At 46.3% G+C, this 15161-nt stretch overlaps 1 protein-coding gene across 5 annotated transcripts in view; it reads right to left on the bottom strand.

Annotated features, from left to right (window-relative positions):
- Window positions 1-15161, bottom strand: part of ATP8A2 (ATPase phospholipid transporting 8A2) — a 970290-nt gene that overhangs the window by 799692 nt on the left and 155437 nt on the right. For all 5 annotated transcript variants that reach the window (XM_068266975.1, XM_068266976.1, XM_068266977.1 and 2 more), the window contains exon 3: window positions 13068-13167. In XM_068266975.1, the coding sequence (XP_068123076.1) occupies window positions 13068-13167 (100 nt within the window). The remainder of the gene's footprint in view (window positions 1-13067; window positions 13168-15161) is intronic.

Below are 15161 nucleotides of genomic sequence, written 5' to 3' on the forward strand. Positions count from 1 at the left end.
GTCAATGACTAAAATCTGATTGGCTGTTTTATTGGCCCACCTTTTTCCCCCCAATCTATTAGCCCCAGTCACCCAGTGACCAACACTTTAAAGTTTGGGAAGCCAGGAGTTCAAAGTTTAAAAATGGCTGCAGTTTTCCTTTCTCAACTGAAAAGCAATGAGTGAAATTTGATTGGTGGCTCCACCCACTTGCTAACCCTGAGGGCATGTTTCCACTAACGTGAATTCGCATGCGTTGTCTGCATGCAAATTTGCATAACCAATACAAGTGGATGGGCCTGTTTGCACTTGTCAGGAATTCTGGGCGGTTTGCTGTGCAGAAAAAATCTGTACGGCAGACCCGTCAGAATTCGCATGCAGCACACCCGCACGCGAATCGCCGGTAATGTAATTTAATAGGAAAACCGCAATCGTTTTTTGTCTTGCGGTTTTCCATGCGTTTTCGCCTGCGTAGTCGCATAAAAACCCATGTCAATGCTTACCGGCATTGACATAGTTAAAATCACATAGCGCAAACCGCGAGCGATTCCGCGTGAAAATCCGCATGGAAACGCAAACGAATCCGCACCCACATGCAGATTCGTTGACGCGATTTTCGCGTCAAAAACGCAACGCACAAGTGGAAACGTACCCTATAACAAAGTCACCCAATAACCAACTGTGTTAACTTTGGGGTTCTTATCATCAGTAATGTAAAAATGGGAGCAGTTTGAATGTCTCCATTGAAAACAATAGGTGAAATTTGATTGGGTCTTGTTGGTCTAACACACAGTTTCAACATTTTACACACACCCCTCCCCTTCCCCTGTGACATTGTGATTAACTATACAAAGTATTTGGACTCTGACATTAATACTTTCATGAATGGCAGCATTTTTTTAATTATCTCACTGAGTAGAAATTCAAAGCTATGAAAGTGACAGCAGTTGGAAAATTGAAACTGTCGCTTTCAACTGCCATAAGGCAGTTTAGCTGCTGATGATGTCAGGTGGAGGATCTGGTCTAGGGAGTAAATGTGCCTGCCTGCTAATCACAAGGTTAGCGGTTCAAGTACCACCCAGGACATGGGCAGGTGGCAAAAAAAAAAAAAAAAAAAAACTCTCTGAGCCAAGGACACCAGTGTTTTTAGGTCACTGTCGTTTTTTGACACAGCATAGCACAGACTATTTTACACTACAAGGTGAATGGCCCTTTACTGAGCCCCAGCAGGTCCTCACACTTTAACCACTTCACAACTGAGGGGTTTCACCCCTGTAGCACCAGAGCAATTTTCACCTTTCATCGCTCCTTCCATTCATTCGTCTATAACTTTGTCATTATTTATCGCAATTAAATGAACTATATCTTGTTTTTTTCGCCACCAATTAGGCTTTCTTTAGGTGGGACATTATGCCAAGAATTATTTTATTCTAAATGTGTTTTAATGGGAAAATAGGAAAAAATGTGGGGAAAAAAATCACTATTTTTCAGTTTTCGGCCATTATAGTTTTTAAATAATGCATGCTACTGTAATTAAAATCCATGAAATGTACTTGCCCATTTGTCCCCTTTATTACACCGTTTAAATTGTGTCCCTATCACAATGTTTGGCGCCAATATTTTATTTGGAAATAAAGGTGCATTTTTTTCAGTTTTGAGGCCATCCCTAATTACAAGCCCATCATTTATAAAATAACAGTGTTATACCCTCTTGACATAAATATTTAAAGAGTGCAGCCCCTAAGGTAACTATATGTGTGTTTTTTATTCAAATTTTTTTTTTTAGTACCCCCCCCCCCACCCCCCCCCCAAAAAAAATGTGGAGTGTGGGAGGTAATGCGTTAATTTATATTGTAAAACTATATACAGTGATGTGAAAAACTATTTGCCCCCTTCCTGATTTCTTATTCTTTTGCATGTTTGTCACACTTAAATGTTTCTGCTCATCAAAAACCGTTAACTATTAGTCAAAGATAACATAATTGAACACAAAATGCAGTTTTAAATGATGGTTTTTCTTATTTAGTGAGAAAAAAAATTCCAAACCTACATGGCCCTGTGTGAAAAAGAAATTGCCCTTGAACCTAATAAGTGGTTGGGCCACCCTTAGCAGCAATAACTGCAATCAAGCGTTTGCGATAACTTGCAACAAGTCTTTTACAGCGCTCTGGAGAAATTTTGGCCCACTCATCTTTGCAGAATTGTTGGAATTCAGTTTCATTTGAGGGTTTTCTAGCATGAACCGCCTTTTTAAGGTCATGCCACAACAGCTCAATAGGATTCACACTACCACCACCATATTTTTCTGTTGGTATGATGTTCTTTTGCTGAAATGCTGTGTTACTTCTACGCCACATGTAACGGGACTAGCACCTTCCAAAAAGTTCAACTTTTGTCTCGTCGGTAGATGTTGTCCTGGGGTCTTTTGTGGCCTTTCGGATGAGTTTTCTCTGCGCTCTTGGGGTAATTTTGGTCGGCCGGCCACTCCTGGGAAGGTTCATCACTGTTCCATGTTTTTGCCATTCGTGGATAATGGCTCTCACTGTGGTTCGCTGGAGTACCAAAGCTTTAGGAATGGCTTTATAACCTTTACCAGACTGATAGATCTCAATTACTTTTGTTCTCATTTGTTCCTGAATTTCTTTGGATCTTGGCATGATGTCTAGCTTTTGAGGTGCTTTTGGTCTACTTCTCTGTGTCAGATAAGCCCCTATTTAAGTGATTTCTTGATTGAAACAGGTGTGGCAGTAATCAGGCCTAGGGGTGACTACAGAAAGTGAACTCAGGTGTGATAAACCACAGTTAAGTTATTTTTAAACAAGGGGGGCAATCACTTTTTCACACAGGGCCATGTAGATTTGGAGTTTTTTTTCTCACTAATAAAAACCATCATTTAAAACTGCATTTTGTGTTCAATTATGTTATTCTTTGCAAAAGAATAAGAAATCAGGAAGGGGGCAAATAGTTTTTCACATCACTGTAGTTATATATGAAAAATGCTTTTGGGTGTAGTTTTACTATTTGGCCACGAGATGGCCACAGTAATTTTTTGTGAATGGTCCTGTGAGCAAGGACGCTTACAGGAAGGTCAATGAGGCTGGGAAACTTTTTTTTTTTCTCACAATGATTGCGATGCTTCTCATAGAAGCAGCTGATCATTGCGGGGGGACTAAGATCAACAAACGGGACCGTTTTTTTTTCCCGTTCGTTGATCTGCAGGTGTGCGGGCGGCGGTGTGCGGGAGTGTGTGCACGAGCGAGCTGGAGTGCGGACAGCGGCGGTAGCTGCGGGAGGGGGGGGCGGATATCTCCGTCCCTGGTTGTGAAAGGATGGAAAAAGGAGCAGAGATATCTGCAAATGTGGGGGTTAAAGTGGTTAGATTGAAATTTGCATAAGGGGTTCTCCCACAGTACCCCATATGAGTGCTCTTTTGCCTCTGCTGGTGAAAATTAACCACTTGAGGACCACAGGTTTACATCCCCCTAGTGACCAGGTGATTTTATTTTTTTACAATTCAGCACTCTGCAGCTTTAACAGTTTATTACTCGGCCATACAACTTAGCAGCCAAATTAATATTGCCTCCTTCTCTTCCCACCAACAGAGCTTGCAGTTGGTGGTATCTGATTGCTGCTGCGATATACATTTAAAAAAAAAAAAAATTCTCCCGTCCGCCATATATGCCCCCCCGAGATCCAACCACAATATAATTTGAGTAAGATAACGTAGATCCATGAGTAAGATAATGTAGATCCAATCACTACACGCTCCATTCGTGGCTGGCTGGTTGATCACGGATCCCCGCTCTGTTTAAGAGCAGGGAACCCGTGCGCATGCGCGCGTGCATTCCCTGCAAATCTCCGTCCTCCAGGACTTGACACCAATCGGCGTTCGGCGGGCCTGGGAGAGCCACTCTGCGGCGTAAGGCTACATACACACTTGAGATAAGTCTTTGGAAAAGGCAAGATCACAGATCAGTTTTACCCCCTTCCATGTAGTATGAGAGCATACTCTACACAGTCTACTCTATTGAGCTGAACTCGCCATCAGATAAAAATCTTTGCAAGATGCTGCACAGAAAGATGCTGTACACATTCAAAAGATCAGTATCTGCAAAAGATCTGTTCCTGCAAAAGATCCGTTCCTGCAAAATGCATTCATAGTCTATCTGCAGATCCTCATACACACCTTGTTTAACAGACATTCATCTGCAGATCATCTGCAGATCAGATCCACCAGCAGGGCCGTGCAGAGGGTCCTTAAGTGGGGGGTGCTCAAATTTAAAAAAGCGGCCTGGCAACGTCTTCCCCTGCATGCCCCCCTCCTCGTTTCTGGCTATGGGGGTATTGGTTGTCATGTGGGTGCTGAATGCAGATACTGGGTGCGATGTGGGTTCTGAGTGTGAGTACAGAGTGTCATGTGGGTTCTGGCTACAGTTGGGTATCGAGTGTGATGCGGGTGTTGATTGCAAGTACTTAGTGCCATGCAAGATCTGGGTGCATGTACTGGAAGTCATGCGGGTGCTGAGTACAGGTACTGAATGTGACATGGGTGCGAATACTTGGCACCATGCCTGTACTGGGTACTGGCTATGGGTGGGCTTTGGTTATCACATGGGTTTTGAATGCAGGTACTTTAGGTGCGGGTACGGGTTAAGTGGGTGCTTGGTGCAGATAGTGGGGGCCATGTGAAAGCTGTGTGCAGGTGTGAGTACTGGGTGCAATTTTAGGCCAGGGTGCAGATACTTGGCGTCATGTGAGTGTGAGTACTGGGTGCCAGCTATGAGGGGAAGGGGTGGGTGCTGGGAAAAGTAGAGGTCAGTGTGGGTGCTGCAGGAAGGGGCAGGGCCGTGCAGAGGATCCTCACAGGGGTGGTGCTCAAATTTGAAATTGATAAATCATGCTAAATTGTGTATGTAATATCCCCTCTCTAAAAAGCAGAAGGCAGTTTCAACACACACACACACACACACACACACACACACACACACACACACACACACACACACACACACACACACACACACACACACACACACACACACACACACACACACACACACACACACACACACACACACACACACACACACACACACACACACACACACACCTTTATAGCAGTATCAGGCAGACTTTGTGTCTCCTTTCAACCAACTCTTTTGGCGCCACCACCCTCAAATCACCAGTGGTAGGTGCCCACTGTTAGTAGGTTAGAGTGGGCACAGTGGAGCCCACAGTGGAGGCACAGACTCACCTTTCATTACTGGGACCTCTGTCCCTCTTGATCAGCACCCAAGCCTCTTTTCAGGCAAAGAAGAAGGGGTTACCAATACGCAGTGGTTGCTAAGCATTAGTAGATGCAAAACTGCAGTAAGTGCCAAGGTGCAGCGGGTGCCCGGATACAGTGGGTGGTAAGATGCAAAGGTTCACTTTGTGCTAAGTTGCAGTGGGTGTCGAGATGCCAAAGTACAGTCTGTGTCAAGCTGCTGTGGGCACCAAGGTCCAGTTTGTATTGGGTGTTTATTTGCAGTGGGTGCTATGCAGTATTGGGTGCTGAATGAGTAGCAGATGGTGATAAACAATAGTGGGTGCCATGTGAGTGTTAATTGGTACAGGCAGACATGTGAGTGTTGGACATGTTAGTAGGGAGTGCCATGTGTGGTCTGGATGTGTGCCATGGGAGAGTACTGAGTCTCATATGGGTTCGGACCAAGGATGGGTACTGGGTGCTATTTGGGTGCTGGCCATAGATGGGTACTGGGTGCATATAATGGCTTTGGAACTTGGTGACGTGTGAGTACTGTGCCATGTGGGTGTTGATTATGGGGGTATGTGGGTCTTAGGTGCCAATACTGAGTGCCAAGTGGGTACTGGGAGTGAGTACATGGTGACATATGGGTGATGGATGCTGGATAGTGGGGTATTTGTTGTCATGTGGGTGCTAAAGGCAGATGCCGGGTGCCATGTGGGTACTGGGTGCTGACACAGGGTGTCATGTGGATTCTGGCTGTATGGGTGTGTATCAACTATCATGTAGGTGTTGATTGCAGGTACTCAGTCCCTTGTGAGTTCTGGGTGCAAGTACTGGATGTCATATGTGAGTGCTTGGTGTTTGTACTGGGCACTAAGTGGAGGCTTAGTGCAACTGGAACTACTGCAGATGAAGCATGTGGGTGTTGGGTGCAGGTACTGGGTATCATAGGTGCGAATACTTGGTGCCATGCCTGCACTGGGTGCTAGCTATGGGTGGGCATTGTGTGTTATGTGGGTTCTGAGTGCAGGTACTTTGGGTGCTAGTACTAGTTATGTGAGTGCAGATAGTGGGTGCCATGTGAAGGCGGTGTGCAGGTGTGAGTAGTACTAGTGAGTGCCATGTTGGGGCTGGGTGCAAGTACTGTGTCATGTGGGTGTGAATACTGGGTGCCAGCTATAGGGTGAAGGGGTGCAGGTACTGGGTGTCATGTGGCTGTTTGATGCAAGTACAAAGTGTCATATTGAGGCCAGATGTGAGTATTTGGTGCAGGGTGCAAGTACTGGGTGCTTGCTATAGTGGGGGTTACTGGTTGAGTGTAATGTGGGTGCTGAACATTGGTGGAATTGTTGTGGGTGCAGGGGGTGGGAGATCACTGTGGGTACTGCTATGAATAGCATAGTTGCTGCTAGGGGAGGTAGAGGTTAGTGTGGTTGCTGGGGGAGGTAGAGCTCAGTGTGGGTACTGGGGGAAGGGTAGGTCACTGTGGGTGCTGGGGGGAGTAACTGAGGGTGCTGAGGAAGGTAGAGGTCAGTATGAGTGCTGGAGGAAAGGGGGGTCACTGTGGGTCCTTTGGGGGAGGTCACTGTGGGTCTTGGGGGAGGTAGAGGGGGAGGTCACTATGGGTGCTGCTGTGAATGGCATAGTTGCTTGCTGCTAAGGGAGGTAGAGGTCAGTGTGGGTGCTGGGGGAAGGGTAATTCACTGCGGGTGCTGTGGAAGGAAGAGATCAGTATGGGTGCTGGAGGAAGGGGAGGTGACTGTGGGTGCCTGGATAGTCAGTGTAGTTAATGGAGGAGGGAGTGGATGCTGGGTGTTGGGAGAGGCCCCTGTGGGCGCTTGCAATGGGAGAGATCACTGTAGGTGCTGCTTTTGGGATGGGAGGTCCCTGTGGGTGCTGCAGGGGAAAGGAGGGTAGCCACTGGGGGAGGGAAAGATCACTGTGGGTGCTGGAGGAGGGATAGGTCAGTGTGGGTGCTGGGGTAGGCAGGATCACTGCTAGAGCTGGGGAGGGAGAGGTCACTGTGGGTGCTGGGGGAGGGAGAGGTTACTGTGGGTGCTAGGTGGAGGGAGAGGTAACTGTGGGTGCTAGATGGAGGGAAAGGTCACTGTGGGTGCTGAGTAAGGGAGAGGTCACTGTGGGTGCTAGGTGGAGGGAGAGGTCACTGTGGGTGCTAGGTGATGGGAGATATCACTGTGGGTACTAGGGAGGGAGAGGTCAGTATGGGTCCTAGGTGGAGGGAGAAGTCACTGTGGGTGCTAGGTGGATGGAGAGGTCACTGTGGGTGCTAGGGGAGGGAGTAGTCACTGTGGGTACTAGGTGGAGGGAGAGGTCACTATGGGTGCTGGGGGAGGTAGAAGTCAGTATGGGTCCTAGGTGGAGGGAGAGGTCAGTATGCCACACTAGGATTCCTGTCTGGGCCTCTTCACTTCAAAGTGTCCCAGGCGGGGCGGAGCTTCCCGTGGGTGGGCGGGGCTTATCGAGATCAGGGGCAGAGCTTATTTTGCCCCGCGAGAGGGGCCTTTTTTGAAGGTTTTTAAAAAGAGGGGGTGCCTGGGCACCCAGAGCACCCCCCTCTGCACGTGCCTGATCCTGGCGATACTCAGGAGGAAGGTCCAGCACATCTAAGGCCCGGTTCACATTAGCGGTGGCCGTCCGGAATCGCCGTGCCGGAGCCGCACCGCTTGCAGAACGGACGGAACGGTCGCACGGCATAGCAATGAAAGCCTATGCGTCCGTTCACATGCGTCCGTTCTGCCGGACCGGAGCCGGACCGGATCCGGGCCGGATCCGGACTCCGGCCTCCGTTCCAACATGCGCTATTTTTTGATCCGGCTCCTCCGGCAGCCGTATCCGGGGCGGAGCCGGACTGCACCATCCGGCCAATACAAACCAATGGGAACCGGAGAGCACACAACACACTGGCTGAGAAATCCGGATGTTCTACCCCACTTCCTATGCGGATTGTTGCGGCGATATTGGATGGGGACACGTGGGCAAGCATTTTGGAGTGGAGCAGCACAGCTGGATCCGGATCCGGAGATGTTGGCAGCATGTCGCAGGTGGAGGTGAGTGCTAAACAGCAGAGGGCCTGATTCCACAGGTCCCCCTTCTGCTGACCTCCCAGACCCCAACTTTTTTTTTGTTTTTTACGTTACTTTTGCCAAACGGATCCGGATCGCATCCTGATGAACACCTGATGCAACCTGACCGGATCCGGATCAGATCCGGATCAGAACCGTACGGTTCCGATCCGGATCCGGTCCGGATCCGGTCAGGTCATCCGGTCCGTTTGGCAAACAACCGCAAGTGTGAACCGGGCCTAATACCTTGTATGGGGTTTTAGCCATATTGGTGCAGTTCCAATACTTGCAAATCAGTAGGAAGACAACATGAAGCAGAGATACAGCAAAAAAAATATTGTTTGGAAAAAAACGCATATAAAACGCGTGGAAAACGCATGAAAAGCGCATACCATTACGTTCCCATTGACTTTCATTATGTGCGGTTTTGCTGCATTTATGAATATTATTTAACAAAACCAGCGTTTTTAAAAACACAGGTTAGAATTCGCATATGCATTTTTATATGCGTTTTTTTCCTGCGGACCATAGACTTCCATTAGCGGCAAAAAACGCAGCATTTTCCTCAACACTAGCGTTTCTGCTATGTGTGCACCTACCCTAATACTTTTAGCCACAGCCCCTCAACAAGGATGCAGATCAGGTGCTCTGACTGAAGTAAGGCCTTGTGCACACCAATCGGTTTTTGAAGCGATCCGCAATCCGCTTCCGCCTTTGAAAACGCTTGGCTAATGTATTTCAATGGGATGGTGCACACCGGCGGTTTGTGGTTTTTAGCAAACCGCAAACATGGGTCCTGCAGTACTTTTGCGGTTTGCAGAAACGTTTCTGCCTCAATGTAAAGTATAGGAAAAGCTCACACCGCTCTGGAAAACGCTACATCAGAGCGGTTTTCCAGGCGTTTTTGTTACAGAAGCTGTTCAGTAACAGCTTTTACTGTCAGAATATTTGTACTCTGCTACACAAAAACGCTCCCAAAAACGCTAGGCATGTTTAGAAACCTCTCTAAACATTCCTAGAATCGCTCTGAAATCTGCTCCAAAAACCTCTAGCGTTTTGCAGATCTGCTAGCAGTTTTGGTGTGCACTGGGCCTCAGACTGGATTAGCTGCATGTTTTTTTTAGGTGTGTGATTCAAACACTACTGCAGCCAGGGAGATCAGCAGGACTGACAAGCAAATGGTATTGTTTAAAAGGAAACATGCATATCCCTCTCTGTTTAGGTTCCCTTTAAGCTGTTCTGTTTTAAAGAGAAGCTGTCAGCAATACTATCTCAGAAAAAAAAAACCCAAAACACATATATGTTGTAAGTAAATAAATACTTGCTCTACTTACATAACATATGTATTGCACTGTCCACGTTTTGATTTTAGTGATTTTTCTATAGTAAAAAAATAGAAAATCCTTCTTAGGATTCTCCATCTTAGCTGTGTCTATTTTGAAGACAATCCTGAGGCCCGGTTCACATTAGCGTTCGCTGTCCGGATTCGCCGGGCCGGATCCGGACCGTATACTGTACAAACGGAACGGACGTTCGGCATAGCAATGCAAAGTCTATGCGGCCGTACACACGCGTCCGTTCCGTACGGACCGGAGCTGGACCAGATCCGGACACTTTTCCAACATGCGCTATTTTTAAGGTCCGGATCATCCGGCCGACGCACCCGGACCGGAAACGGAAAGCACAGAACAGACTGGCTATAAAAACCGGACGTTCTACCCCACTTCCTATGCGTTTTCTAGCGGCCATTTTGGATGGGGACATGTGGGCCCAGCATTTCTGGAGTGGAGCAGCAGTGACTTTGTGCTGGAGCTGTTTGGCAGAATGTCGGACGTGAAGGTGAGGCCCTACACAGCGGAGGACCTGATTCTACAGGTGCAGCTTCTGCTGACCTCCCAGACCGCAGGAATTTATATAGTGTGTATATCTCTTTAAAAAACCGGATCCGGATCGCAGCCGTATTCATACCTGATTGAAAACGTATGCAAATGGACCGGATCCGGATAGGAACCGTACGGGTCCGGTCCGGTATGGACCGGTTCCAGTCCGTTTTTCCCAAAAACGCAAGTGTGAATGGGGCCTTACTCTCCTCTGCCTGATTGTGTATGCATTGCCGGCCCTCCTCCCAGTCTTCAGGCACTCCTATCCAGCTCTACAATAGAAAGTGCATTGTTTCAGCATGATAAATATTGGCCAGTCAGAGAGGAACAGAGGTGTGGGAGGGGAAAACAGGGGGGGAAAGAGGCTTCAGCCAATCAGGCTGCATTAGTTAAGTCTGAGGGGAAAGTAAAGTAGAAAAAAAAACCAGCATGCCCTGCAACTTCCTTTGTGCGGAAGATGTACCAAATAAGAGCCACGGAAACTGGGCAATGTTGTTTTGTGGATAAGAAAACTAAGAGTGATTTTTAACGTTTGGATTGCCTGGTTAGCATCCCTATTACTTGTTTACCAGATAAAAATAAAGAATTGATTTTTGATTTTCTGCCCGATAGTTACAATTTAAAAAGTAACTGAGGGGGGGAAAAAATACCCAATTTGGGTATTTACCTCGGGAGAGGGAAGCCTCCGGATGCTTCATAGGTTTCCCCTGTCGCCCTCCTCCTCACCTCTCTAGTGCTGAGCCCCCCTGCATCCACATCAAGAATGGCTTATAGACAGAGCTTGGCTGCACTGCACAGGAGCAGACCGTTCACGCCTGCGCATTAGCACGGGAGCCAAACAGACTCGTCTTTTTCCGCCGAGCCCGTGCGGCTGTGCGCCTGTGTAGTGCGGCCACGCTCATCCTTCTACAGCTGGAAATCTGTGTTGCGTTACCCTGTTTTGCCGCAGGATAACAAAACGGCAATGCAAGGCAATGGGGCCTAGCGCACTTACTGCGTCACGTTGCGCCAGAAGTATCTGATAGGCCACTGAGCGGCAATCAAAACAGCGGGTTCCTGGCCAACTTCTGTGGCAACGTAGCAGCGGCAGAAGTAATGCAAGTCAATTGGCGATTCAGGAATTTTAAAAAAGGTGGCGGTGGCGGTCCAGCCGGGAACGACAGGAATGGAGTATGGTAACCCGGGAATCACAGTGAGGTACTTTGTGTCCAGCAGGGAGTATGTCATGCGGCAAGGGGCGAGCGCGCGCCATTATGCATATGACCCTGTCTGCGCACTCTACCGCAGGGTCATATGTTAGTCATTTTGTACGATGTGGTGCGATGTGGCGGGGCATCGTACCGCAAACGCAACTTTCTAGTGTAAAATCGGTCTTAAAGAGGAGCTGCCAGCTATACTATCTCAGAAAAAAAAGCACATATATAAGTAGATAAATATTTTCTCTACTTACATAACATATGTATTGCACTGTCCACGTTTGGTTTTAGTGATTTTTCTACAGTAAAAAAAAAAGAGAAAATCCTTCTTCGCATTTTCCATTTTAAGTGTAGCTATTTTGAAGGCAATCCTGATGTAATTTCCTCCCTTACTCCTCTCTGCCTGATTGTGTATGCATTGCTTGCCCTCCACTATAGAAAGTGCATTGTCTCAGCATGAGAAATACTGGCCAATCAGAGAGGAACAGAGGTGTGGGAGGGAAAAACAGGAGGGAAAGAGGCTTCAACCAATAAGGCTGCATTAGCTAAGTCTGAGGGTACAGAAGAGAAGCAAAATAGGACAACCCAGCATGCCCTACAACTTCCTTTTTGCGTACCAAATAAGAGTCAGGTACACTGGGAATGATCATTTATCAACAAGAAAAGTAATAGTGATTTTAACTTTTGGATTGCCTGGTTAGCATCCTTATTACTTGTTTACTAGATAAAAATAAAGAATTGATTTTTAATTTTATACCCAACAGTTACTCTTTAAACATGCTTGTTCAGGGTCTAAGGCTAAAAATATGAGAGGCAGAAAATAAGCAGGATAGCCAGGCAACTGGTAATGCTTAAAAGTAAATAAATATGGCAGGCAGTCTCTATATCACTCTCACTTCAGTAGTCCTTTAAAGGTAGCCATACACTGGTCTATTTGCCATCAGATCGACCAACAAATAGATCCCTCTCTGATCGAATCTGATCAGAGAGGGATCGTATGGCTGCCTTTACTGCAAACAGATTGTGAATCGACTTCAGCATAAAATCGATTCACCATCTGTGGAGCTGACGCCGCCTAAAGCCCCCCCCCGCATACATTACCTGATCCGGCCGACGCAAGTACCCCGGTCTCCGCTGTCTTCTTCTCCGCTCTGGGCTCCAGCTTCACTGAACTTCCTGTCCGGGGAAGTTTAAAGAGTAGAGGGTGCTCTACTGTTTAAACTTCCTGTCCGGACAGGAAGAAGCGAAGCCTGCCGCAGCCCAGCGGAGAAGGAGCAGCGGTGACAGAGGAGATATGTGCCGGCCGGATCAGGTAATGTATTGCTGGTAGCGTCGGACATTCGAATGCCGCTATAGACGCACTGCCGACACGCCGGCGATCGAGCGAAATCTTCCGCACGGACGGATCGACAGGAACGATCGATTTCGGACGGAAATCGATCGTTTGGTCAGCGTTTGAGTAATGATTTCACAGCAGCTTGGATCACAGTGATCGAATCTGCTGTATATCGGCGGGAAAATCGTTAGGTGTATGGGCCCCTTAAGAAAGCAAAATTATACTTAGCATCCCTTTTGTAGCTTTTCAGTCTCTTTTATCCCGTTATAGTTCCCTAGTGCTTCTGGGTCACCCTGAGCTGTTTGAGTGCTCTGCAGTCTATGTGCATGTGAATAGACGTACCTGTAATAAGGCAATGAAGAGGAAGAAAGAATTGGCAGCTCTTCGGATCTGCTCATAGAGGAAGCGAGGTAGGAATGTTAACACGCTGTACTTGGCTGTGCTGTGGGAACAAAGACAATTTGCTTAATTTGCTTTTTCTATTACCAAAAGAAAACATCAGCGTCATTACATATTAATGACTGTACCCAGTCACAGCTAACATTACATGTTGGAGGGTATCTAAACTTTCTCTCAAGAATTGATTTAACATACATCACTGAGGCACAAGTCATCTTTTAATTAAATGCTATTAAAAGTTACCTTTTAATTTCAGCCTGCCATAAGGTATCACTGTACAGAGGTGTCTAATGATTCTGTGTAAGCTTCCTTGGAGCCGTTACAACAGTGCATCATTTTATAAACAGCTCATCTCAAGTTCTCATACTGCAAATCTAATGCAGTCCATTGTGGACATTTGTCACCACATCTTATCAGGTGCTCAATCATATCATCTTGCTCACACAACAATGGCTTTATCTGTCTATGTAGGAAAAAGTAGAAGAGAGAAACCCTGAAAGCCAGGTGTGGCGGACTATTTTAGGACTAGGAAGGAACTTAATCCCTCCCATCAAGGACCGCTATTGCGAAAATCGTAACATGTAAAATGTATGTAAACACATACAAATAAGAGGAAAATGAGCTATAATTTACTTTTATCCTATGTTGCTGTCGCTCACAGCAGTTAGTAGAAATCTAATGGAACCGGCAGGATTTGGACTTGCCCATCTCCTCATGGGGAGTTCTCCGGGTTTTCTTTATTTTCAAAAGCACTTAGTAAATGGCAGTTGCTCCATCCAACTGCTAAAAAAGTGTGCAGCGAGCAAGGAGGCTGGCCAGCATCTTTGTAGTCCCTTTTCAGGGAATGTCTTTATAAAGAATAAAGGCCATACTGAGAATCCCCCATGAGAATCTGGACTAGTCCAAAACCTGTCAGTTCTGTCAGATTTTTACTACCTACTGTATGTGGCAGCAACACAGGAGAAAAGTAATTTATGGCTCATTTTACTCTGGGAGAGATGTACTTCTTATTTGTATGTATTTAAATATATTTAAAATTTTACAATTATTCGCTATAGTGGTCCTTTCATACTGTCTGTTCTCTTCTTCTTTACAGAGAACAGACAGTTTTTTTGTGTTCAGACAGCAGAGAGCACGACTCAACGGATGGAGGAAAGAAAGAAGATTTTAGCACAGAGGCTGGGCATAGCTCCAGATCCAATCATGGTTTAAAGCGGAATGAAACCCAGCATTTCTTCTTTGCTCTAAAAAATAATTTACAGCATATTATACACAACCAGCATTTTCTTTTACTAGAACAGCATTCAAAGGGTTACACACAGGACTTAAACGTTCAGTGCAGAGAAATCTAGAGGCATCGGAAGTGGAGATAATGTTATCTTGTGTTTACTTAATTGTATCAAGTGAGGAATGTGACAGTTCTCTGGCTGTGCAGAAGCTCCTGGACACAGAGAGACACTGAAAGCATTTCTGCCTTCAATACATAATGATTAAAACCAGTTATGAATAAAATGCAAAGTCAGCTCTCAAAGCAACAAAACTGTACTTTTGGGAACTTGTAATTTCTAAATGAATAATAATACTAACTAGCCGTCCCGCGTCGTAGCATACGCCACATCTTCTATCTATCTAATAGAGTACGTGCCTCAACCTTGAAGCAAGAAGAATAAAGGTGGGTACACACATCAGATAAAAGTCTTTGGAAAAATGAAAGATCACAGACCAATTTTACCCCCTTCCATGTAGTATCAGAGCCACACCTACACAGTCTATTCTATTGAGCTGCACTCCCCATCAGACAGAAATCTTTGCAAGATGCTGCACACAAAGATGCTGTACACATTCAAAAGATCATTATCTGCAAAAGATCCGTTCCTGCAAAAGATCAGTACCTACAAAATACATTCATAGTCTATATTTCCATGCGGATTATTGTGGACATTTTTCCGCATAAGGGCATAAGCATCCGCATACAATGAATTTTCGATGCTGGTCGAAAACACAAATATTTCTGAAGATTTTCGTGAAAATTCACCA

The sequence above is a fragment of the Hyperolius riggenbachi genome, chromosome 2, assembly GCF_040937935.1.
Source record: "Hyperolius riggenbachi isolate aHypRig1 chromosome 2, aHypRig1.pri, whole genome shotgun sequence".
NCBI lineage: Eukaryota > Metazoa > Chordata > Amphibia > Anura > Hyperoliidae > Hyperolius > Hyperolius riggenbachi.